The 24,545-nt window shown below is 46.7% G+C and overlaps 1 protein-coding gene across 8 annotated transcripts in view; it reads left to right on the top strand.

Moving 5' to 3' along the window:
* The window catches only part of TCF3 (transcription factor 3), an 861,587-nt gene that overhangs the window by 765,078 nt on the left and 71,964 nt on the right, over window positions 1-24,545 (top strand). For all 8 annotated transcript variants that reach the window (XM_069216217.1, XM_069216218.1, XM_069216223.1 and 5 more), the window contains 3 exons: window positions 13,701-13,883; window positions 14,203-14,308; window positions 14,454-14,613. In XM_069216217.1, coding sequence (XP_069072318.1) covers window positions 13,701-13,883; window positions 14,203-14,308; window positions 14,454-14,613 — 449 coding nt within the window. The remainder of the gene's footprint in view (window positions 1-13,700; window positions 13,884-14,202; window positions 14,309-14,453; window positions 14,614-24,545) is intronic.

Raw genomic sequence — 24,545 nt, 5'->3', positions numbered from 1 at the left:
GAATCCATGGTGATTCCAAGGTTTTTAACTTCCTTGGATAATTGAGGAGGTGGTCCGAGATCGTCAGGCCTGACGCACAGAGGGTCATAACTTTTCCAGTCACCACATTTGAGTATTTCTATTTTGGAGGTATTTAGTTTGAGATGGCTCCAGGTCATCCACTGATCAACGGCTCTGAGGCAACTGAAGATTTCTGAGTTTTCAATGTTTTTGGGGAATTCTAATTTAAGTAGTATTTGTGTGTCATCTGCATAGTTGTAGCATGTGAAATGAAAATCATTGATCAGTTCCGGCAGTGTTATCATGTAGATGTTGAAAAGCAAAGGTGAGATGATTGATCTTTGGGGGACCCCTGCTTTTGTGAGGTAGGGTTTGGGCGAGTAGATGATATTTAGATCTTTTTTGACAATAGGAAGTAATCCATTCGAGAGCAGTCCCTTGTATGCAGGCTTCGTGGCGTCTTTGAATTAGGGTGTCCTGGTCAACCATATCAAAGGCAGCCGAGAGGTCCAAGAGAAATAGTGCAGCAACTCCCTTGCAGTCAACTGTGTTTTTAAGATCATCCCAGATTGCTATGAGTGCCGATTCAGTGCCTCTTCCTGGGCAGAATCTAGTTTGGAAGTCTGAAAGTATAGAATTGTCTTCAATGAATTGTGACATCTGGGCGAATGCTGCTCTTTCTATCAATTTGTCCAGAAAAGGTCCATTTGTGATTGGTCTGTAGTTGTTGGGGTGTAGCGGGTCTAGGTTTGTTTTCTTTAATAACTGTCGTATGTATGCCTTTTTCTGGTCTACAGGAAAAGTTCCTGTAGTTAAAGAGTTGTTGATGATTCTTCTTACAGGTGTGGCAGCAGAAGTAGTTAGAAGAATGTTTTTGAAGATTTGTGGTGGACAGGGGTCAGAAGGGCAACCGGAAGGCCTGCTTGCTTTGACCAAATCCATAAATTCATCTTGGGATATTTGTTGGAAGGACTGTAGAGGCTGGGTTGGTTTATTCTTAGAGGGTATTTTAGGAAAGGGGTTGGTGCTGATGGTTTTCTTCTGTTTTAAATGGGAGTCCAATGTGTCTGCCTTGGTTGTGTAGTGAGTTGCCAATTTGTTTGTGAAATCTTGAGTAGTGGGATGACTTCCTTCCATGCATGTAGATTTTCAAAATTCATTGAGGATTTTATAAAATTCCTTGGTTGTAGATTTAGCATTTTGAATTTTGTCTGAGTAGTACCTTTTTTTTGATTTTTTTTTTTTAGCTTTTTTGATTGATGATTTGTATATTCTGTTAAGTTTGTGTAGCTGCAGTTTGTCTTGACTGTTGTTTGTTTTGAGCCAGGTCCGCTGCAACTTTCTGATTTGTTGCTTTATCTTTTTAAGTTCTGTTTCTCCAAGGTGTTGGTTTTCTTTTGTCGTGTTTAGTTTTTCTGAGTGGTATTAGGATATCAAAAGCTTCCTGTAGCCACTCATAAAGTTTTGGCACAGAATTAATTGTATCTAGATCTGTGTTGGCTGTTAGTTGTGTTTCTAAGTCATCAAAATTGAGTGTGCTCCATGGTCGATAGGTGCATGAATGTAAGTAGTTGTGGGGTGTGTGGAGTTTTATGTTGGGAAGTTATCAAATGGTGGTCTGACCAAGTGATTGGTGTGATGCTATGAACGGTAACTAGTTCAGGCTTAGCAAAAATGACATCTAGGATGTGTCCAGCGATGTGTGTGGGATTGTGTACAATCTGATGTAGGTTCAATGCGACTAGGCCAGTGGTGATAGCCTTTGGATGGGGCATATTGGGTTTGTCAAACCAAATGTTTAGATCGCCAAGAATGCATAGGTTGGAGTATAGTGTAATAAGGTTTGAGCATGCATCTAGAAAAGCATCTGGGAATGTGGAGTTGTTAGGTGGAGGTCTGTAAAGGAGGAGAAAGTTACAGGAGGAAGTTGGAGTAGGGTGGCATCTGGTGAGGAGGGCTTCACAACCTTGTATGGAAATGTTGTCTTTTTTACTGAGCTTTATTGCCTGTTTGAATATGATAGCTAGTCCACCTCCTCTCTTGCCTATACGGTTTTGTGTGATGGTTTGATAGTCCAGAGGAAGGGCTTCGTGCTACACTGGGGCCATGTCATCTCCCAACCAGGATTCAGTTATGAATAGTAAGTCCGATTGTGTGTTTGTGAGCAGGTTGTAGATGTGGTGCTTGTTTTTTTTAGAGTGATCGAGCATTTATGAGCTGGCAGTTTAGAAAAGGTGTGTTAGTAGTAGTGTTGTTTTGTTTAGGAGAAGGGTAAGTAGTATAATATGAGCTTGAAGCAGGAGTGTTAGTTGTGATAAATGTGTGAGGCTCACCATAGTCTTGCTTTTCAATATAGTGTTCCTCTTCCAGCAGGTTCAGGAGGCACTTTGTTGGGTCTTTGTGTGTGGGTGATGGACTTGGTGGCAGAGAGAGACATGAAGAGTGTACTGTTTTTGTAGGGTAGTCTTATTATGTAAAAGACCAGGGGATGCAAGGTTGTTCAGAGTGGCATGTTGTTTATTTTGTTTACGTCTGTTTAGTGCAGATGGAGTATGGGGTAGGGGTGGTGGAGGAGCATGTGGATCGTGATGTAAGGATCTAAATTGTGCAATGGAGGAGAGGCGAGTTAATTAAAATTGCTGGGTTGAGGTGTTTGTGAAGAGTGAGAAAGTAGGGGTAAACTTGTATTCTTTGTGTAGTCCTGAGGGTGGGAGTGGGTGTGACGATAAGTGTAATGAAAGTTTGTGTTGATTTGATGTGCTGATGTGTGTGGTCTGTATTGTTTTTGTGGAATAGTGAGAGGGGATATTGATGTTGTTTTTGGTGAGGGATTTGTATGTGAGATAGTGCTGGTGAGTGGAATTAGAGTGTTAGATGGGGTGTTGATGTGTTTTGGAGATGAATGTGCGAGGTGTGTAAGATGCAATGGATGTGTGTCAGGGGAGTTAGTGTTAGTTGTGATGACTGGAAGAGGTAATATGTGTGGTGGAGTGAAGTGTGGGGATTGTATGGTTGTGTGTAATTGGGGAAGGGTGTTTGTAGATGGTGTGTTGGAAGGCTGGGTTTGGGCATTGTTATGATGAAAGGTGGTCTGTGTGGAGCAAACAGGATAGTGTTGTTGGTTTGTATGAACAGGGAGTGTGTATCTGGAAGGCTGAGACTGAGAGAAATGTATAGTGTGGTTTTGTGTTGTGTGGGTGATGGCAGGTTGTGTTAGTGGGAGTGGACAGAGTAGTGTTTGTTGTGAGTATGCAGGTGTTTGACTGTTGTAGTTGTGGAGGATATGTGTGTATGTGTTGTATAATGGGTATTGTGTTGGGTGATGGGACATTGCAATCTGTCTGCGGTCAGTTTGTGATGCATGAGTTGGATGTCTTTGCAGACAAATGTAAGTAACTTGTGCTTTGGGGTGTCACTCCAGGATATTAGAATATTCCTTTTGAATTATGGCATGTGTGGGATAGCTTATTGAACTGTATTGTTAATTTATAGAGGAGACAGGTAGAAATCTTCTATAACTGTGGCTGACATCCCATAATAAACAGTCTAGCACCTAAAAGTGCAAGCAAGTTTCTGTGTGGAATCAGGAACTTATCCCTGGCAGTTTGACACAAGCAGCAGCACCTTTCCCAGGGAAGAGTCCATGACATACGAGCAGTTTAATTGTTTAAATGACTATATTGCTAGGGTGTGACTGCAGTGCCAAGAGCCTTATCCCAGGGCTTGTTGGCATAAGTAAATTTTTCCTTTGGACTAGAACTCCGCTATTCACTCTAATCCGAAGATACACAAATTGGGACAATTGTGGTATCCAGTTAGGGAAGGCTTTGTTCTTAGTATACCTGACTATCTTTCTGAGGTTTTAAATAATTACGTAATTATATGAATTTTGCTGGTTATGTATCTATGACATTGCACTTTGTCATTTCTTGACGGCTTGGTGACATGCTTGCATGTGTTTTTAATCTTCTTTTGTACCAACTGTATTTTACCGGTTTCATACTTTCCAATTTTCTTTTTAATTAAATGACTTAAAAATGAAGCAAATATTATCTAATCATCAGACAATATTAAAAAAAATATATATATTGGTAAGTTCGGATGTTCTTTTTTTTTTTTTCTTTTTTTTTCTTCTTTTTTTTAAGGAGGCGTTAATGATAGGCATCCCATTGTGCTCTGGCTGTGATTTTCTTAAATGGCCCGTAAGGGCAACAGTGTATTAGTTTTTGACACTGCCTACCTTTCCTGCCCCAAGTGAACAATTTTAAAACAGAAGGTCTGAGGGAAAATCATTCCTTCCACACTCAGTCTACGCAAGGTGCTAATATAAATGAGAGATGCATATCCACATTTTCAATTGGATTGCAATCTGAATTATAGTCACCTTTCATTGTGGTTGTTTTCCTGCACACTGATATTGCTTCTTCTTGCTTGTGGATCTTCCATGCTTTCTTTAACTAAGGAATGCGGTTCTGCAGAGGGCAGGTCACCTTTGCCTTTGTGTGGACAGAAAAAGACAAATTTCCTTAGTTCTCCAAATAGCCTTCCAGCTCCAAAGATTCAAGTTGAAGTCCCCTTCCCCGTCCCTCTCCACACTCCCTCCTGAATTCCCCAGTAATGAAGGGCTAGACCTGCTTCTTTCAAAGATGGCAGATGTGAGTGAAAGACATTGCCCAGGCAATGCTTCAATAGTTGTGGGAGAGTGGGCACATGATTCTAAAACATGTTAGCCCCTGGTGCCGCAACTGCAGGAATGGTTATTAAAGTCATAAGTACAGACTACTTACCGAAGACATGAACATTGCAAACTTACATAAGTCACCATTGTGACCTATAAAACAAAAGCCTGACATAGGAAAGTACCCTTTTTTTGGCATGGCTACCTACACTTTTTTGCCTGCTGTCAGTGTTTTGATTGTGTTCTGTTTTTTTCCTGACTTAGTACACCCCACAGTTGGCAATCTGTTGCCCCCATGTACATCCCTAGTATATGGTACCTGGGTACCCAGGGCATTTGGGGCACCATGGGTTTCCCATGGGCTGCAGCATGTATTATTCCACCCATTGGAGCCCATGTAAAATGTGTCTGCAGGCCTGCTATTGCAGCCTGCATGCAAAGGTGCATGCACTCTTTCACTTGAGGTCACAACACCAGGTCACTGTACGTCAGCCCTATGGTAGGCCCTCTTAGCCCAGAGGGCAAGGTGCAGATACCTGTGTGTGAGGGCACCCCTGCATGAGCAGAGGTGCCCCAACGAACTCCAGCTCCATTGCACTGAACTTCGTAAGTTGGGGGAAGCCATTTTACCGATGTACTGGACACAAGTCAATACCTATGTCCAGCCTACAATGGTAACTCCAAACCTGAGTATGTTTGGTATCAAACATGTTGGAATCATACCCCAAAACTGTTGCAAGTATTGGAAGTATGATTCCATGCACTCTGGGGGCTCCTTAAAGGATCCCAAGCATTGCTACCACCAGTCTTACAGGGTTTTCCCAGGCAGCCTGTGCTGCTGCCATCCTACAGACAGGTTTCTGCTCTCCTGCTGCTTGACCAGCTCAAGCCCAGGAAGGCAGAACAAAGGATTTCCTTTGGGAGAGGGAGGCAACACCCTCTCCCTTTGGCAATAGGTGTTACATGGCTTGGGAGGGGTAGCCTCCCCAAGCCACTGGTATGCTGTGAAGGGCACATTTGGTGCCCTCCTTGCATAAACCGGTTTGCACCAGTCCACGGACCCCCTCTCCCTGCTCTGGCTCGAAACTGGTCAATTGAAAGGGGAATGCCCACTCCCCTGTCCATCACCACCCCAGGGGTGGTGCCCAGAGCTCCTCCAGGTGGCCACTTGATTCTGCCATCTTGAATCCAAGATGGGCAGAGGCCTCTGGGAGAACCTGAGTGGCCAGGACATGCAGGTGACATCACAGCCCCTTCATGATAGGTGGTCATCCTGCTAGGTGACCAATCCCCATTTCTGGGCTATTCAGGGTCTCCCTCTTGGATGGGTCCTCAGATTCAGTGTGCAAGATTCCAGAAGGACTCCTCTGCATCGTTTACTTCACCTTCTGGCCACTGGAACTGCAACTGGACCCTCCAGGAACTGACAGTCTGCATCCTCAGTGATGACGCTGCTTGCAACATTGTTTCCACAGCTCCTTCCAGCATCTGCAGTGTTTCCCTGGCTGAGCATCCTCTGAGGGCGACAAGTCTTCAGTCTGCACAAGAAGGAATCTCCCTTGGAGTGAAGGAGTCACTCACCTGCAGCCGCAGGCACCAACTGCAATGACTGCATGGATCCTGCATCACAGGTGGTGGTCTGGAGTGGTCCCCTTGGTCCTCTCTCCCAGCTGTCCAACTTTGGAGACTGTAAGTCCTTGCCTCTACACGCAGGACAGTACCCCCGTGCACCGCGTCTCTTGCAGCTACCAAGGCTTGTTGGCACCTCTTCCAAGGGATCTTCAGGGTCGTGTAGCCTCAGCACTCTTCCCTGCGACGCACAGCCCTCTGCATGCGTCTTCAGTGATGTTGGGACTCCTTTCTAGGTGTTCTGCGAGGGCCTCACTGTGACACCTGTGCTTGCTGCCTGTGGGTCACCTGTGGGGGCTGCCTCCTCTTCCTGTGACCCTCCTCTCTGCTGAGGATCACCCAGTACTCCCCTCTGTAGGTTGAGTCCTCCTGGTTCTTGCTGGTACCCCTGCAGCTCTGCGTTTCTTCTCCAACGACATGTGCCTTTGCCAAAGCTTGTTGGTGGTTTTTCCACACCACTGACTGGCTGCAAACCTTCTTCTGGCTTGGGACGTAGACTGCATCACTTCAGGAACTCTTCAGCTGCTCCAGTGCTGCACTTCTGACTGTCTTTGTCCACTGTCAACCTGGTCCTGCATCCACAGATGGGTGGGTAGTGGGTCCTGCCACCACCGGACGCTCCAACGTGAACTGGACTTGGTCCCCTCCATTCCAGGTCTTCCTCTACCAGGATACACCTTTGGTTTCTTGCAGTCTTGTCTGGTCTTGCATAATCCTTTTCTGAAGTCCTTTTGGTAAGTTTGGGGAGAACTAGTTACCTCTTTTTTTTTCCTGGTCGCTGGGGGCCACTCTGGTACTTACCTTTTGGGGTTCCTAGTTCTCCAGCTCCCCTCTACTGATTCCACTTCCTTGGGTGGGGGCCTGAATTTCGCATTGAACTTTCTTAGTATATGGTTTGGTCCCCCCTAGGGCCTTCAGTACTTACTATTGTTTTCACTGTTTTCTATAACCTTTTATGCAAATCCCGGACTCCTAATGTGTACATAATAGTGTGTTTACTTACCTCCATTTGGGGTATTGCCTATATAGTATTTTGGTATTTGTGTTACCATAATGAAGTACCTTTATTTTTGTAACACTGTGTGGTTCTTTCATGTGTGTAAGTGCTGTGCGACTACAGTGGTATTGCATAAGCTTTGCACATCTCCTAGATAAGTCTTGGCTGCTAATCCACAGCTACCTCTAGAGAGCTTGGCTTGCTAGACACTGACTACACCTCACTAATAGGGGATACCTGGATCTCTTATAAGGTGATAACACCATAGGTGCTCACCACACTCCAGGCCAGCGTCCTACACCTGGTGTGACTACTGGGTTAAATTTGCCTTTATTACTTAATATTTATAGACATTTCCCAACTATAGGTGGAGAAAATAGCTTTTAAGCTGAATGCTTATTTTAGTATGCTACAGCTGCTTTTACAAACTCCAGTTACTGTTTTAGAGTTGCAAGTTTAGCACACTTTTTGCAAGTAGAACAAATATTTTATCTTTTAGTTTTTCCACAGAGTAGCAGTGCATAACTTGTAAATGTACACTGACAATTGACATACAAAATGATCTGTTATGTAAAGTGCAAAAGCAGCTTTGTAACACCTGTGCATGGACTGTAGTGACACATGGCTGCTTCTCAGTTCCTATTGGATTTCTCCAAATTGAAGTCTGCTGGAGGCTAATTTTATATTTTGGCAGCATAAGCCACCTATGCACATCTTACAGCTCAGTGACAATGTCAGATTATGGCCATTTAGTTGCAATGTATATTTTGTGGAAAAGGGGCACGAATTTAGGGCCTGTTTGGCAGACACAAACTGCCCAAAAATTAAAATGCACCTTTCTCGAGTCCAAAAAGTGTCTCCTGGAAACTCAGTGGAAAAAATATGGATTTCTTTACGGTGAGAAAAAGCGATAAGACCCTTAAACTATACATTATTGTAGGAAGCTGGCTCTCTATATAGTGCACTAAAAAAGTACACCGTGCAGGGAGTCCAGTGGATCCCCAGTTAGCTTGCAGACGCAAAAGCAGATGGGCCTAATGCTCTATTTTGTGGTAATGTGGGCGAGCAGTTAGGCTTATCAAAGGATAGTGCTAAGCATTTATTGTACTCTGAGGCAATAAATGAGCCACACACTCAAAGAATAAATCCGTGACTAGATTAGAAAAATAACACTTTTTTATATATGTTTGAAACCCAAGAACTTCGTAATCAGGTAAGTACTTTTTCAAGCAGAAATACTTTTCAGATTAAAAAAATCAACACAGTGCAATTCTCAGCGTTCTTCAATGTTAACCTATGGAGGAAAACAATGTTCAGCAAATACAGGGTTAGCGACTTACGAGGCTAATCTCAGCGAGTTAAGGTAAGTACTGGGCACTGATCAGAACCACAGCAGCAGGTAACTCCAGGCATCACTGGGGCGGCCGGGTGCAGGGATGCAGTAAAGCGTTGGGTGCCAAATGATTTTCAATGGGAGTTGGACCTCGGGACAAACAGGCTGCAGGCTATGGCTGGGAAACCAGTCGGGGACAACACTCAGTTAAGTTGGAGACTTGAAGTGCTCTGGAACGTAGGTGCACCTTTGGTCCTTTTCTCCAGGGGTGACAGATGCAGGGGTGTCCTTGGGTGGCAGGGTTCATCTGGGAGTACTTGCTGTTCGGGGAGGTCCTGGGTGTTGAGGCTGCAGGTGTTGATGGGGAGTCCAGCAAGGGGAGGGGGGGGGGGGGAGGACCAGGGTGGGCTCCTGCTCAGGGGAGCCGGGGGACGTCGTCACCAGTTACCCACCTCAGATGTGGTATGGGGTGATGGGTGCAGTGGTTGCTGTAGGTGTCGGGTTTTCTCTCACCGCAAGGCCGCCGGAGAGAGGGCCTGCGTGCAGGGGCAGCAGGCAACTTAGGAGTCCAAGAGGGATGAAACCAGAATGGGCTTGGACTGTGGACAGCTGGTGAACTTTGCGGACACCGTGGGTTGGCTTCTCTTCCAGTCATGGACGTTTGGTGCAGAGGCCTCTTCGGGTGTCAGGTCTTTACTGGTTTTGGAAGCTGCAGAGTCCTTTCTTGAGGCTTTGTTGCAGAGCAGATCCGCTGTTCACAGGAGTCTTAAGTCTTTACGGAAGGCAGACAGTCCATCCTGGGTTTCTTGGAGGCCCAGCTGCAGGACAAGTCTTCTTTTTCAGCAGAGTCTGTTGAGGTCAGTAGTCAGCCAAGTGGGGCTAGTACCAACTCAGCTGCTTTTTTTTTTTTTTTTTTTTTTTTTCCTCTTCTGCAGGTGCGGCGACTCTGTGTCATTTGCTTCTTACGTCAGGATCTGAGTTCTATGGTTCAGGGGTGCCACCTAAATAATCAATTTAGGGGCGTTACCTGGAGTGCCAGGTGGTAGCCAATGGTCTGACCACCTTTAGGGTGACTACACCCTTCCTGTGACCATTTCCACTGGGAAGAGAGCAAAACTCTAACCCTAGCGGCGTAATCCCTTCCAAACGAGATGGAGAAATTTAAAAAGTAGTGTCCACTTCAGCTCGTCCACCTTATGGGTGGGACTGGAAAGAAGTGGGCACACCTCCTAATCGGACTAATTTTCCCAACCGTGCTGCAGCCAAAAGTGGGGTCAGGACTTATGACACGTCTGTCATTGTAAGGAAATGCCTCCTTGGCATGGTAACCCCCTAACTTTTTGCCTTTGCTAATGCTAAGTTATGATTTGAAAGTGTGCTGGGACCCTTCTAACCAGGCCACAGCACCAGTGTTCTTTCCCTAAACTGTACCTTAGTCTCCACAATTGGCACAACCCTGGTACTCAGGTAAGTCCCTTGTAACTGGTACCAAGGGCCCTGATGCCAGGGAAGGGCTGCAGCATGTCTTATGCCACCATGGGGACCCGTCACTCAGCACATGCACACTGCCTCACAGCTTGTGTGTGCTGGTGGGGAGAAAATGGCTAAGACGACATGGCACTCCCCTCAGAGTGCCATGCCAACCTCACACTGCCTGTGGCATAGGTAAGTCACCCCTCTAGCATGCCTCACAGCCTTAAGGCAGGGTACACTAAACCACAAGGCGAGGGCATATGTGCATGAGCACTATGCCCCTACAGTTTGTCTAAGCAAAACCTTAGACATTGTAAGTGCAGGGTAGCCATAAGCATATATGGTCTGGGAGTTTGTCGAACACGAACTCCACAGTTCCATAATGGCTACACTGAAATCTGGGAAGTTTGGTATCAAACTTCTCAGCACAATATATGCACACTGATGCCAGTGTGCAATTTATTGTAACATACACTCAGAGGGCATCTTAGAGATGCCCCCTGAATACCAACCAGACTTCTAGTGTAGGCTGACCAGTTTCTGCCAGCCTGCCACATACCAGACATGTTGCTGGCAACATGGGAAGAGTGCCTTTGTCACTCTGTGGCCAGGAACAAAGCCTGTACTGGGTGGAGGTGCTACTCACCTCTCCCTGCAGGAACTGTAACACCTGGCGGTGAGCCTCAAAGGCTCACCCCTTTTGTTCCAGCGCCCCAGGGCATCCCAGCTAGTGGAGATGCCCGCCCCTCCGGCCACTGCCCCCACTTTTGGCAGCAAGGCTGGAGGAGATGATGAGAAAAATGAGGAGTCACCCACCAGTCAGGACAGCCCCTAAGGTGTCCTGAGCTGAGGTGACCCCTGCCTTTATAAATTCTCCATCTTAGTTTTGGAGGATTCCCCCAATAGGATTAGGGATGAGCCTCCCTCCCCACAGGGAGGAGGCACAAAGAGGGTGTAGCCACCCTCAAGGACAGTAGCCATTGGCTACTGCCCTCCCAGACCTAAACACACCCCTAAATTCAGTATTTAGGGGCTACCCAGAACCTAGGAAACTAGATTCCTGCAACCTGAAGAAACCAGAAGGACTGCTGACCTACAAGCCTTCAGAGAAGGAAGAAAACTGCTTTGGCTCCCGGCCTGTCTCCAACTTCGAAAACCTGCTCCAGCGACACATCCGACAGGGACCAGCGACCTCTGAAGCCTCAGAGGACTACCATGGACTAAAGGACCAAGAAACTTCTGTGAACAGCGGCCCTGTTTAAAACCAACTACTTTGCAGCAAAGAAGCAACTTTCGAAGACTGCACGTTTCCTGCCGGAAGCGTGAGACTTCACACTCTACACCCGACATCCCCCGCTCGAGATCCAGAGAGGACTCCCCGGTGACTGCAAGCCCGTGAGTAACCAGAGACGACCCCCCTGAGCCTCCACAGCAACGCCTGCTGAGAGAATCCAGAGGCTTCCCCTGACCGCGGCTGCCTGTAACAAGGGACCCGACGCCTGGAACCAACACTGCACCCACAGCTCCCAGGACCTGAAGGAACCGAACCTCAGCGCAGGAGTGACCCCCAGGCCACCCTCTGCCTTGCCCAGGTGGTGGCTGTCCCGAGAAGCCCCCCGCTGTGACTGCCTGCAGCGCTAGAGTGCCCCCCGGGTCCCTCCTTTGTTCCCTACCTAAAACCCGACGCCTGCTTTGCACACTGCATCAGGCCACCCCTGTGCCGCTGAGGATGTGTTTCGTGTCCCCCCAGTGCTCTACAAAACCCCCTTGGTCTGCCCCCCGAGGACGCAGGTACTTACCTGCTGGCAGACTGGAACCGGACCACCCCTGTTCTCCATAAGCGCCTATGTGTTTTGGGCACCTCTTTGACCTCTGCACCTGACCGGTCCTGAGCTGCTGGTGTGGTAACTTTGGGTTTGCCTTGAACCCCCAACGGTGGGCTGCCTATGCCCTAGAACTGAGACTTGTAAGTGTTTTACTTACCTCCTAATCTAACCTTTATTTACCTCTCCACAGGAACTGTTGATTTTTGTGTCCACTTTGAAAATAGCTTACTGCCATTTTTACAAAGACTGTATATGATATTGCTTTTATTCAAAGTTACTAAAGTATCTAAGTGAATAATAGTGTTAATAGTGTTAATGTAAATCTTGAACCTGTGTTTCTTAAAATAAACTAAGAAAATATATTTTTCAATATAAAAACCTATTCTCCTGGAGTAAGTCTTTGAGTGTGTGTTCCTCATTTATTGCCTGTGTGTGTACAACAAATGCTTAACACTGCCCTCTGATAAGCCTACTGCTCGACCACAATACCACAAAATAGAGCATTAGAATTATCTAATTTTCCCTCTATCTTACCTCTAAGGGGAACCCTTGGACTCTGTGCACACTATTTCTCACTTTGTAGGAAGTTGGCTCTGTATATACTATTTCAGTCACCTTCACCCGTCTGGAGAGGCCTAGGTTGCATTACAAAGGCAGCTAGGCCTTAAAAGCTTCCTGCTCTGGAATGTCCATCCTGCCTAGGTGAGGTGCTAACACTCCCAGCCCAGTGCAGGCTTTTGTTTCTGGCCCTCGAGAGCGCTGGCTCCCACCTCGGGGGGCCAGAAACGCATCTATGGTAGCTGAACTGGTCAGGACCAGTCAGTCATCCCACTAGTAGCTGGTAGGTTTTCAGGGGGCACCTCTCAGGTGCCCTCTGCGTTTAGTTATTAATAAATCCCTCACTGGCATTAGTGAGGTTTTATTAATCTGAGATGTTTTATACCAAACATCCCTATATTCTGAGAAGCCATCATGCATTTAAAATGGCTTCCCCTGTCACTTACTTTGTCTGAGAATCAACAGAGACATAGCAGGGGCATAACTGCGCCTGCAGATATGCTCTCTCGTGTAATATAATGCATCCTGCTTTAGGGCTGTAAAGCCTGCTAGAGGGGTGACTTTACATATATAGCATGCAGTGTTTCGGGGATAAGGCACGCAGACTGTGTTCCATGTCATGTTTCCACTTTTGTCTGCACCAAGACATGCAGCCTGCATTGGCAGCTTGTCATGAGCTTGGTGAGGGGCCCCTTAGGGTGGCACAATTTGTGCTGCATCCCTTATGTACCCTCCTTAGTGCCCCAGGCACAAGGGTACCATTTAGAAATGACTTACAGTGGGTGCTAAAGGTTTTGCCAAACGGGAAAGAGGACTGTGCAGTTTTGGGGTAAAGAGATCTGGCACTGGGGTCCTGGTTAGCAGGAACCCAGTGCACTTTCAGTCAAAATTACACCCGAAACCAGACAGAAAGTGTGTTTGCTGGAGTTGGGGTGACCATGTCAAGAGGCTCTTTCCTACACTTATGCTATCTGCTGTTTGTTTATTAAGTAATAGCAGGGAATGGAATTGGGGCATAGACACTGGTGGTCAGAATAAACCAATTGCAGATCATTTACGAAAATGTATAAGTATCCTATTTGGAGATCTAACAACATATTGTAACAGCCCATTAGTGCCTGTTCTTTGAATTGTTTGGAATCTTCATTGCATCAAAGGAAACCTTAAAATACGTTCACTGGATGTTTATTTCTTCTAATTTTTTAGCAAAACAAAATGGAGGACCGACTGGATGAAGCCATTCATGTGTTAAGAAATCATGCAGTGGGACAGACTTCAATGCCATCTGATATGCAAAGCTTACTAGGAGCGGCAGCAGGAGTTGTAAGTGGGTTGGCCCAGGGCTTTCCTGCTGCTGTATTGTCACTAGCAAGCAGGCATGCAAATTTGGTGAGTCATGTTATTACACCTTATTTACAGAAATGTAAAGAAAAACATAAGATTCCTTTACAATTTATCATATAGCAGCCTCGTACAACTGTTTACACTGACACTGCTGTTGACACTGACCACTGTAAATGTTAGATGCAGTTTTGTGACTGTACCACTTCCATGTTTTTTTCACGATGTTTCTGTGAAAAAGTCTTTATAGATATTTCTCTGTAGTCATTTGGCACAGGGTTTTACCTTTTCTGTACACAGATAAGTGCTTCTAAATTTCAATTCTGTTTTCTCTGCTTTTATGGATACCGTTGCTATTCTGCTACAGGTAGGATCCCACTCTGAAGATGGATTGCCCAACAATTTACACAACCATGCCTCATTACCATCCCAGGGCAACTCCCTCTCTGAGCTCAGGCAAGACACATACAGTGGTAAGTTTTTTCTAATCTCACTCAATACACCTCTGCTACATTCCTCCAGCCCCCCCCCCGCATAAAAAAAAACATATCTTATTGTCTTTCTCTCCCAATTTGGCGTACAACTATTTAAAATTAAATATCTACTATTGTTTTTCAGGCTTGACTGGTCTTGGGAGATCAAGCGTTTCCTCTGGGGGGACAGATATAAAACGTGAAGATAAGGAGGATGATGAAAACACTTCAGTCGCTGATAACTCTGAAGATGAAAAAAAAGAATCAAAAATGTCTCGGAACAGATCCAGAATGTCATTGAACAGGTGTCTCATTGTTCCCCTTGTTATATTTACAATGGTGTGCTAGCAAGAAGTAGAAGGCTCGGGCATGTTATGTTACGGCTGTATATGAGTAACACTTCATATGTTTTTAAAAAGGAGATAGTACTATGAGCAAATACTACCTGCCGTAGAGTTCTGCAGGGCTGGTAAAGGTAACAGAGATCTCAAGAACGTGAGCTTAAAGACTTCTCCACTGGATAAAGCTGTAGTTTGTGAGTTTTTGATTGTTTGGCAGTATTTAAATGCAAAGGGCCAGTCCATGCTTAACTGCCAAAGTCTGTTGAATGTTTGCTCTAAGATTCTGATACAGCTATCTTTGTGATAGTTCCATCCTTTTTGACAAGGTTGGAATTTGTTCCACTTGCCAGTGACGTCTGTGTGACACTGCTATAGACCATTGTGCAGGGTATATATTCTTGAATGCTTCCAGCTATCCCTTGACTGGTGCAGTCAGAACCTCTGAGCATTCCCCAACCTCTAATTCGGCTTGCAGTGTGATTAACATAGCAATAAACCATCCAGCCAGTATAGATTCCTCTATCTGCCTGTCATCTTGCAGGGCAATCTAATTTATCCACAGAAAAGGATTGCTAATGATAGGCATAACAGTGATGCAGGGGTCCAGTAAGTAATGATAAAATCTGTGAAGATAAACTTGGTGCTGACTTACAATGAGCCTATTGATTATTGTAGTTAGGATGCATCAGATAATACTGACAACCAGGGAGCGTGTTCCTTAAAGATCCCAAATGAAATCATTTCATTGATTGGATGATGCAAGTACTGAACCATTGTCACCTGACATAGGCAAGTTTTGCACATTAATAGAAGAAGCTTCTCAGTGATTTAGCATTCCTAACACTGCTGTAGAGAAGTTGTCCTTTTTGTTTTTCTTTGAAAGACAGAGTTGTAAAAGCGATGCTAGTTTTATATTTCTTCTAGAAAGAAGGTTTACTTATGGTGCAAAACCTAGCCACTGCATCTGAACTTGTAAAGGATTTAAATAAAATACCTGTCTATGTACTCTGGACCAGCTTTTCTATTAAATAAAGTTAAAGCAGACTTTGTGGTATCCACTGAAGCTCAAACCAGATACAGGAATCCCACAGCCACCTGTTCCTCCAGATGAGGATAGAAAATGGGATTCAGTGGGCAAACACGCAAACCTCTTGGTTTCAGCGAATGTAGATGATATGAGCTGCACTTTTGGAACAATGTTGCCTGGTTTTGGATAAATGTCCAGAAGAGCACAAAATCTAGACAAGAACTATCCTAAAATTGTGACATGAAGTTCAGTTCAGGGTACTGGATGCTTTTTGATGCTGAAAGCCCTCTTTAGCTGCCAGTTTAATGACTCTCTCGAGCCGAAAGATGAGGCCATTTAGAATCCTATAGATTCATCACCCACAACCTCTTTGTGTCCCACAAAGGTGCAGCAAGAGAAGCAGTATTATCAAACCTTCTCTTTCTAAGATTACTTCACATCTCAGGCAGAAGGTGTTCTCATTCCTGACAGTCTTCTTGACAAAGATTAGTTTGCAGTCCCAGTTCCAGGACGAGTCAGTCACTGCAATGGCCACCCTTGCCCTGATTGGCTAGAGCCACCAGGCAGTCAGAATTCCAGCCTACTTTCAGCCATGGCACTCATTTACATCATGCCACATGGACTTGGGCTTAATTCAGCATGGTTACTCTGAAGTTTGTGACTCCATGTCTTTCTTGAAGGAAAGACCATGGATGGAAACCCATCCACATCTCAAGCTACCATGTCTCAAAATCTTCTCTTGGCTCATGTTTGAGCTCTGTGGAACCTGTCCCCAAATCCCAGCAAAATAAAGGATTGTCTTCCAGATTTTTCTTCATGAAGAAAACAAGAGGATGACCTATACTCCTCTGTCTACAACAGCTGAACATACACAAAGTTGTTTCACATCATAAAAATATGGGAGATCCTCAAATTGCTCCATAACAGAGAATTGTTACTGTTGGAACTGCAGGACACCTACTTGAATATCTCCATCTATTAAGAGCATGAGAAAAATGTGTAACAAGGTGGCCAGTCGCCATTGTAGTTTGAAGCTTGTGCTAGGATCTTGTCATGTCTCCTTCTATCAACCCATCCATACATTCAGTGAGCTGACCTAGATAATTCCTTGATGAAAGCCTTTACAGTGGCGAACCGCAATCTGCAGATGTTTTTTAGCTGTCACTGTGTAGCTATAGATCTCTTCCCGGGATAACGTTTGTGTTCCTCTAATTCCACTTTGCTTCCAGTAGATGAGACTGTTGCAGGAAGACCTAGACCAACAATGATATTTAGATCCCAGGCATTTGGGGCAACCAGGTTTGTGGTTTGTTAATGTTACACCCCATTTAAAATAGGCTCTGGCCTGGGGAGCCACCAACAGAGCACTGTAGTAAGCTTTTTTTATTTATTTTTTTAGAGCCCACGTCTTTGTCAGCTACATCTACATTGATGGTTTGGGCATACCTTAAAGAACTTCTTTGGGGCCTTTGGACTACAGAGGAGAGCTGGGTGTGGTTCACTGAGGCAGTCGGACATGACCAACCAGAATCACAAATTAGAAGTGCTGATCAGAGCAAGAAGCTATGCTTCTGTGTTTTATTGTCAAAAAGTAGAGTATACAGAGGGAAAAGGTCTGCAAATCTTTCAGAAGAAGTTAAGTGGGCCTCAAGCTGGGCCTGATGAAACATCAGTCTGACAGTAGAGAACCCAGCTGTCAGAACCCACTGGGTCGATTAACTCTGCAGATCAGTAGGAGAATATTCTTAGTGGGCATTGTATCCAGGGCGGTGACAGTGTTTTTTGCTCATAAGACAAATCATATCAGGGAGCCATTTTTACTGAGAGAAAAGAAAATGCCATACCACTGCAAGCACTAGCTACTAAGACTCAAGGTGGAATGCCTTTTCAGTGGACTAGTAGTGGACCTTAGTTTAAATTGTTTCCTATTTCTGTTGTGTCTGTGGTTAAGCTAGTTACTACAGGCTCATAGCACAATTATTAGATGCAGTAACACTTATGGAAGGCACACTGATGGAGTGAGCACTGATATAGCTAACTTACTTTTAGGAGGGGTCCACTTCAACATTCATTTCATGCCAGACCTACAGCACTGCCTTGGCCACTGTGCTCATTAGCATTGCTTTCTTAAACAATATCATTTTGCAGCCATCACTGACATTGAAGTTGCTTTTGCCAAAGAGCGTGTGCAAGATGAGAAAACCTTCTCACAAACCATGACAAGTGGACTGGCCAGCACACAATGGTAGAGCAGAAAGGTCAGGTCACCTATTTGGTTGACTTGGGCTCTCAAAGAAGCCCCCACAGGGAGCTTCATGTGAACAGCCTTAAGCCTTATTATGGCAGGGCTGAAATGAGTTTGCTCATGGCGACTGAAGAAGGGCAGGAACCAGAGTGACCCTCTCCCTGACCTTCTCTCCCCCCACAACCCTGCTGATGGTTCAGTGGATGGGGTAGTTGTTGCAGATTGCCTCTGTACAACAACGATTTGACTGCAGACACGTTCAGTCAGTATTCTGAACTCTTCTCCCTGACCCCTAGTCAGACCACCTGGTATGCTGATGATGTGGCTATAGGTGATCGTCTGCCTGTAAAGAGTGAAATCTACATGCAGCCTGGCCATGTAAGGTATTGCATCAGGGCAGAAGTCCAAAAGATTCTGGATTTGGTGGTAATTGAGCCCTGAGATAGCCCCTGGGCAAGCCCAGTAGTCCTAGTGCCAAAACCTCATTCCCAGGGTGGAAAGAGAGAAATTAGGTTTTGTGTAGACTACTGAGGCCTCAGTGCTGCCACAAAGACTGACACCCATCCAATACCAATGGCAGATGAGCTGATTGATACTCTGGCTTCAGCCAAGTACCTCAGCACTTTCGATGTTGACAACTATAGCTGCTTACCCTCAGAACAAACAGCATACCTCTTTATTCAGGATTGCTGTCATTAAAGCCTTCATGGAGAATCTCGAAAGAGTCATCCCACCCAGGACTGCCCCAGTCCCAACACTGAACCTAAATGTTGTCCTCACTAGGCTACTGGGTCCACCTTTTGAGCCTATGCATTCTTGTTCTTTGCAGTTCCTTTCCTGGAAGATAGCCTTCTTGGTAGCTATCACTTCCATCTTGATTTGGAGGACAGGGACCACCGGCCTGTCTCCTGCTTCAGAGAACGTGCAAGAAGACCAGTGACGTGTCCAGCGGGCACAGCGACCTCTACCAACTTAAGAGGACTGCCCTGCACCAAAAGGACCTGTCCCAAAGAAAACCTACAGCTAAGAACTCCCACCTCACTCCAGATGAGTGAGTCCCGACCCCTGTACATCAGACGCCCACAGCCAATGACCAGGTGGTGCACCAGCAAGAAAGGGGTCCTAGGTGATTGAGAGCAAAAGCCCACCCTGGGTTGATCCCTCCAAACCTCCACCACTACGCCTGCAGAGGGATTCCAGAGGACCCCCCTGACTGCGAGCTCCGGACGAAGATATCCGATGCCTTAAGGACCCACTGCACCTGCAGCCCACAGGCCTTTGAGAACCTGACCCCCGGTGCAGCATCCGCCAGCAGGCGGCCCTCTTCCCTGTCCAACCAGTGGTGTGCTCGAGACACCACGCGGACCTCGCCTGCAGTCTCTGAGTGACCGCTGGGGTCCCCTCCAAAGACCTGCATTGGAAACCTGACGTCCTGTTTGCACCCTGCACCTGCCCGCCCCTGTGCCGATGAGGGTGTGTGTTTGGTGCCTACTTGTGGCCCCTCCAGTGCTCTTCTAATCCTCCCTGATCTGCTCTCCGAGTCGTGGGTACTTACCTGCTGGCTGACCAGGTTCAGAGTACCCCCTGTCTCCATAGGAGCCCACGTTAACTTTGCTCTCCTTTGACCTCTGCAACCGACCGGCCCTGTGTTGCTGGTGGTGGGTGTTTGGGGTTGACTTGAACCCCCAACAGTGGTCTACCTATCTCCCAGAGACTGAACTTGTAAGTGCTTTACTTAAAGTATTAACAAAACAGTACTTACCTCACCCAGGAACTGTTGAAAATTGCACTGGGTCCACCTTTAAAATAGCTTATTGCCACTTTATGAAAAAATTTGTACATTGCTGTTTTGATTCAAAGTTCTGACTATACCTATGCAAAGTACCTTGCATTTAATGTACTTACCTGCAATCTGTGGTTTGTATGAAGTTGGCTCTGTATATACTACCTCAAAGTGAGAGATAGTGTGCACAGAGTCCAAGAGGTTCCCCTTAGAAGTTGGTAGTGGCAAAATTAGTTAATACTAATGCTCTATTTTGTGGTAGTGTATTCGAGCAGTAGGCTTATCAGAGGCTAGTGTTAAGCATTTGTTGTACACACACAGGCAATAAGAGAAGAACACACACTCAAAGACTTAACTCCAGGCCAATAGGTTTTATATAGAAAAATATATTTTCTTAATTTATTTTAGAACCACAAGATTTGAGGTAAGTACATAAAAGTCAAGGTACTTTACACAGGTAAGTTTAGAACTTTGAATTAAAACAGTAGTACACACAGGTGTGGTTAAAATGTCAATAAGCTATTTTAAAAGTGGACACTGCAAAAATCTACATTTCCTGGGGGAGGTAAGTTTGGTTAGTTTTTGCAGCTAAGTAAAGCACTTACACAGTCAGTCTCCTGTGCATAGGCAGCCCACCGTTGCGGGTTCAAGGCAACCCTAAAGCCACAGCACCAGCCACACAGGGCCAGTCCGGTGCAGAGGTCAAAGGAGGGCCCAAAACACATAGGCGCCTATGAAAAACAGGGATGCTCCGGTTCCAGTCTGCTAGCAGGTAAGTACCTGCGTCGTCGGGGAGCAGACTGGGGGGTAGAGGGGGGGGGGTTGTAGAGCACTGGGAGAGACACACAGGCACACAAAACACACCCTCAGCGGCACAGGGGTAGCCGGGTGCTAAGTAGGTGTCAGGTTTGCTATAGAAAGCAATGGAGGGTCCCGGGGGTCACTCTGGCGATGCAGGCAGGGCACGGGGGCTTCTCGGGCCAGCCACTGACTGGGCTAGGATGAGGGCCGTCTGCTGGTCACTCTTGCACTGGTTGGTGGTTCACGTCTTTGGAGTCACCTGGGAGTCCTCTCTACGGTGTTGGTTGTCCTGGACTCGAGACCGGGGTGCAGTGTGTGAAGACTCATGCTTCTCTCCAAGTTGATTCAAAGCTGTAAGTTTGTTGCGGTTTCTGAACAGTGCTGCTGTTCTCGGGAGGTTCTTGGTCCTTTGGGTGCAGGGTAGTCCTCTGAATCCTCAGAGGTCGCTGGTCCCGCTGGATGAGTTGCTGTGCAGGTTCTTTGAGTCTGGAGACAGGCCGGTAGGGCTGGGGCCAAGTCAGTTGTCGTCTCCGTCGTATCTGTGGGGCTTTCAAGTCAGCAGTCCTTCTTGTTGTAGGTTGCCCCTAAAAACTAAATTTAGAGGTGTGTTTAGGTCTGGGGGCAGGAGCCAATGGCTACTGTCCTGGAGGGTGGCTACACCCTCTTTGTGCCTCCTCCCTGAGGGTAGGGGGCACATCCCTATCCCTATTCCTATTGAGGGAATCCTCCAAAACCAAGATGGAGGATTCCTAAAGTCAAGGGTCACCTCAGCTCAGGGCACCTTAGGGGCTGTCCTGACTGATAGGTGACTCCTCCTTGTTTTTCTCAACAGCTGAAGTGCCCTGGGGTATTGTAACACGAAGCCTGAGCCTTTGAGGCTCACTGCTAGGTGTTACAGTTCCTGCAGGGGGGGAGATGTTAAGCACCTCCACCAAGTGCAGGCTTTGTTTCTGGCCTCAGAGAGTACAAAGGCTCTCACCGCAGGGGGGTCACCACTTGTCTCGATGGCAGGCTGGCACAGACCATTCTATCCTGCACTGAAGGATTGGGTAAAATACAGGGGGCATCGTCTAAGATGCCCTCTGTGTGCATTTTTAAATAAATCCAGCACTGGCATCAGTGTGAGTTTATTCTGAGAAGTTTGATACCAAATTTTCCAGTATTCAGTGTAGCCATTATGGAACTGTGGAGTTCGTTTTGACAAACTCCCAGACCATATACTTAATATGGCCTCACTGTACTTACAATGTATAAGAATAGACTTAGACACTGTAGGGGCATATTGCTCATGCAGCTATGCCCTCACCTGTGGTATGTTTGACTGTGTTTGACTGTGTCTGCTGAGTTCCTGCTAACCAGAACCACAGTAGTTTTGCTTTCTCCACTCAATTGTACTGTTTTCTTCCCACAATTGGCATATTGGTCCCCCCTTGTAAGTCCCTAGTATGATACCTCAGTACCCAGGGCATTGGGGTCCCAGGGGATCTCTATGGGTTGCAGCAGTTACTCTGCCATCCATAGGGACCCCATGCAAAGGGTTCTGCAGGCCTGACATTGCAGCCTGTGTGAAACAGGTGCATGCACCCTTTTTAACTACAGGTCACTAAGTCACCCCTCTGGTAGGCCCTCTCAGCCCAGAGAGCAGGTTACAGGTACCTGTGTGTGAGGGCACCGCTGCACTAGCAGAGGTCCCCCCAGGAACTAAGCCCCATTTTACCGGACTTTGTGAGTGCAGGGGCACCATTTTATGTGTGTTCTGGACATAGGTCACTACCTATGTCCAGCCTAAAATGGTAACTGCAAACCTGGGCATGTTTGGTATCAAACATGTCGGAATCATACCCCAATTCTGTTGCAAGTATTGGAAGAATAATTCCATGCACTCTGGGGGCTCTTTAGAGGATCCCAAGCATTGCTACCACCAGTCTTACAGGTTTTTGGGTAGCTCAGCTGCTGCCACCCTTCAGGCAGGTTTCTGCCCTCCTGCTGCTTGATCTGATTAAGCCCAGGAGGGCAGAACAAAGAACTTCCTTTGGGAGAGCGGGGTAACACCCTTTCCCTTTGGAAATAGGTCTGACCTAGCTTGGGAGGGCTAGCCTCCCAAAGCCACTGGTTTGCTTTGAAGGGCACATTTGGTGCCCTCTGTGCATCAACCAGTCCACACTAGTTTAGGGACACCCCCCCAGTCCCTGGTCTGGTGTGAAACTGGACAATGGAAAGGGGAGTGACCACTCGCCTGTCCATCACCACCCCAGGGGTGGTGCCCAGAGCTCCTCCAGAGGGTCCCTGGGTTCTGCCATCTTGAATCCAAGGTTGGCAGGGAACTCTTGGAGCATCTGAGTGGCCAGGCAGGTGATATCGGAGCCCCCTCCTGATTGGTGCTTACCTGGCTAGGTGACCAATTCCCCTTTCAGGGCTATTTAGGGTCTCTCTCATGAGTGGTTCCTCAGATTCGGCTGGCAAGATTCCAGCAGGACTCCTCTAACTTATACTTCAACTTCTGGCCTCCAGAACTGTGACGGTAACCTCCAGGACCTGACAAGTTGCTTCCAAGAAGAAAGGACTCTTCAGCAACATTGTTTCCAGGGCTCCTGCCAGCTTTGCAACAGTTTACTCGTCATGCATCCTCAGAAGGCTGCAACTCTTCAGCTTGCACAAGAAGAAGGAATCCCCCTGGGAGTGAAGGAGTCACTGCTCTGCAACCGCAGGCACCTACAGCTAGCGATGACCGGCTGCATGGATCCCCTCTCATGCTGAGCTGTGTGGATCCTGCATCACAGGTGGTGGTCGTAAGTAGTCCTCTGGGTCCTCTCTGCTAGCTGTCCAACTTTGGTGGAAGTAAGCCTTTGCCTTCCCACGCAGGGCAGTACCCCCGTGCACCACGTCTCTTGCAGCTGCCAAGGCGTGTTTGCATCTCCTCCAAGGGATCTTCAGGTGACGTGTAACTCCAGCCCCCTGCACTCCACCCTGCAAGGTTCAGCCTCCTGCGTGGCTCTTTTGCGGCGTGGTATCCTCTTTTGTAGTACTGCAGGCGCTCCTTCTGCGACTCCTGTGCCCCTGAACTGTGGGACTCCTGTGGGTGCTGCCTCTGCTCCTGTGGACTCTCCGCGTCACAAATGATCCCATGTGACTCCCCTTCCTGGGTTGAGTCCTCCTGGGCCTTGCTGGTCCCCGGCAGCACCTCTTTTTCACTAACCATGAGTTTGCCTTTGCCAAGGTTTGTTGGTAGAAACCCTGAACCCGAACCTATCTGCAATATTCCTTCTAGCGTGAGACACCTTCTGCATCCATCTGGAACTCTTCTCTGGCTCCTGAATTGCAGTGCTGACCTGTCCTTCAGAACCGTCGACCAACTCCTGCATCCACAGCTGGGTGGGTAGTACCTCCTACTCTTCCTGGACTCCACTATGCCTCTTGGACTTGGTCCCCTCTCTCCACAGGTCTTCTTTCTTCAGGAACCCAGCACTGGTTTTCTTGCAGTCTTCTCTGGATGTCTTATTTTTCTTCTTTTCCTCCTTTTTGGTGGTTTCGGGGAAAATCCAGTGTTTTACTCCTGCATTCCTGGTCGTCGGGGATGCTGTGTTACTTACCTCTGTGGTTTTCTAGTACTCCCAGCTCCCCTCTATACATCTTACCTACCTAGGTGGGGTTACCTTGTTCTCATTCCATTTTGTTTTGTATATGGTTTGTGTTCCCCCCCTAGGATCACTATTGGTTATTACTGTTTGCACTGTTCCTAACCTAACCTATTTTATGCCTATTTCTGATTGCTAGTGTGTAGATTTAGTGTATTACTTGCCTCCTAAGGGTGGGTTACCTATCTAGTATTTTGTGGTGATTTGTTCCAAAAATAAAGTTCCTTTATTTTTGTACAACTGAGTGTTTTCTTTCATGTGTTTAAGTGCTGTGTGACTACAGTTGTATTGGGGGCATCTCCACTAGCTGGAGTGCCCTGGGGCTGTGTAATCCGAGGCTTGAGCCTTTGAGGCTCACCACCAGGTGCTACAGTTCCTGCAGGGGGAGGTGTGAAGCACCTCCAC

The sequence above is a fragment of the Pleurodeles waltl genome, chromosome 12, assembly GCF_031143425.1.
Source record: "Pleurodeles waltl isolate 20211129_DDA chromosome 12, aPleWal1.hap1.20221129, whole genome shotgun sequence".
Classification (NCBI taxonomy): domain Eukaryota; kingdom Metazoa; phylum Chordata; class Amphibia; order Caudata; family Salamandridae; genus Pleurodeles; species Pleurodeles waltl.
This window is presented reverse-complemented; position numbering and strand designations above follow the sequence as displayed.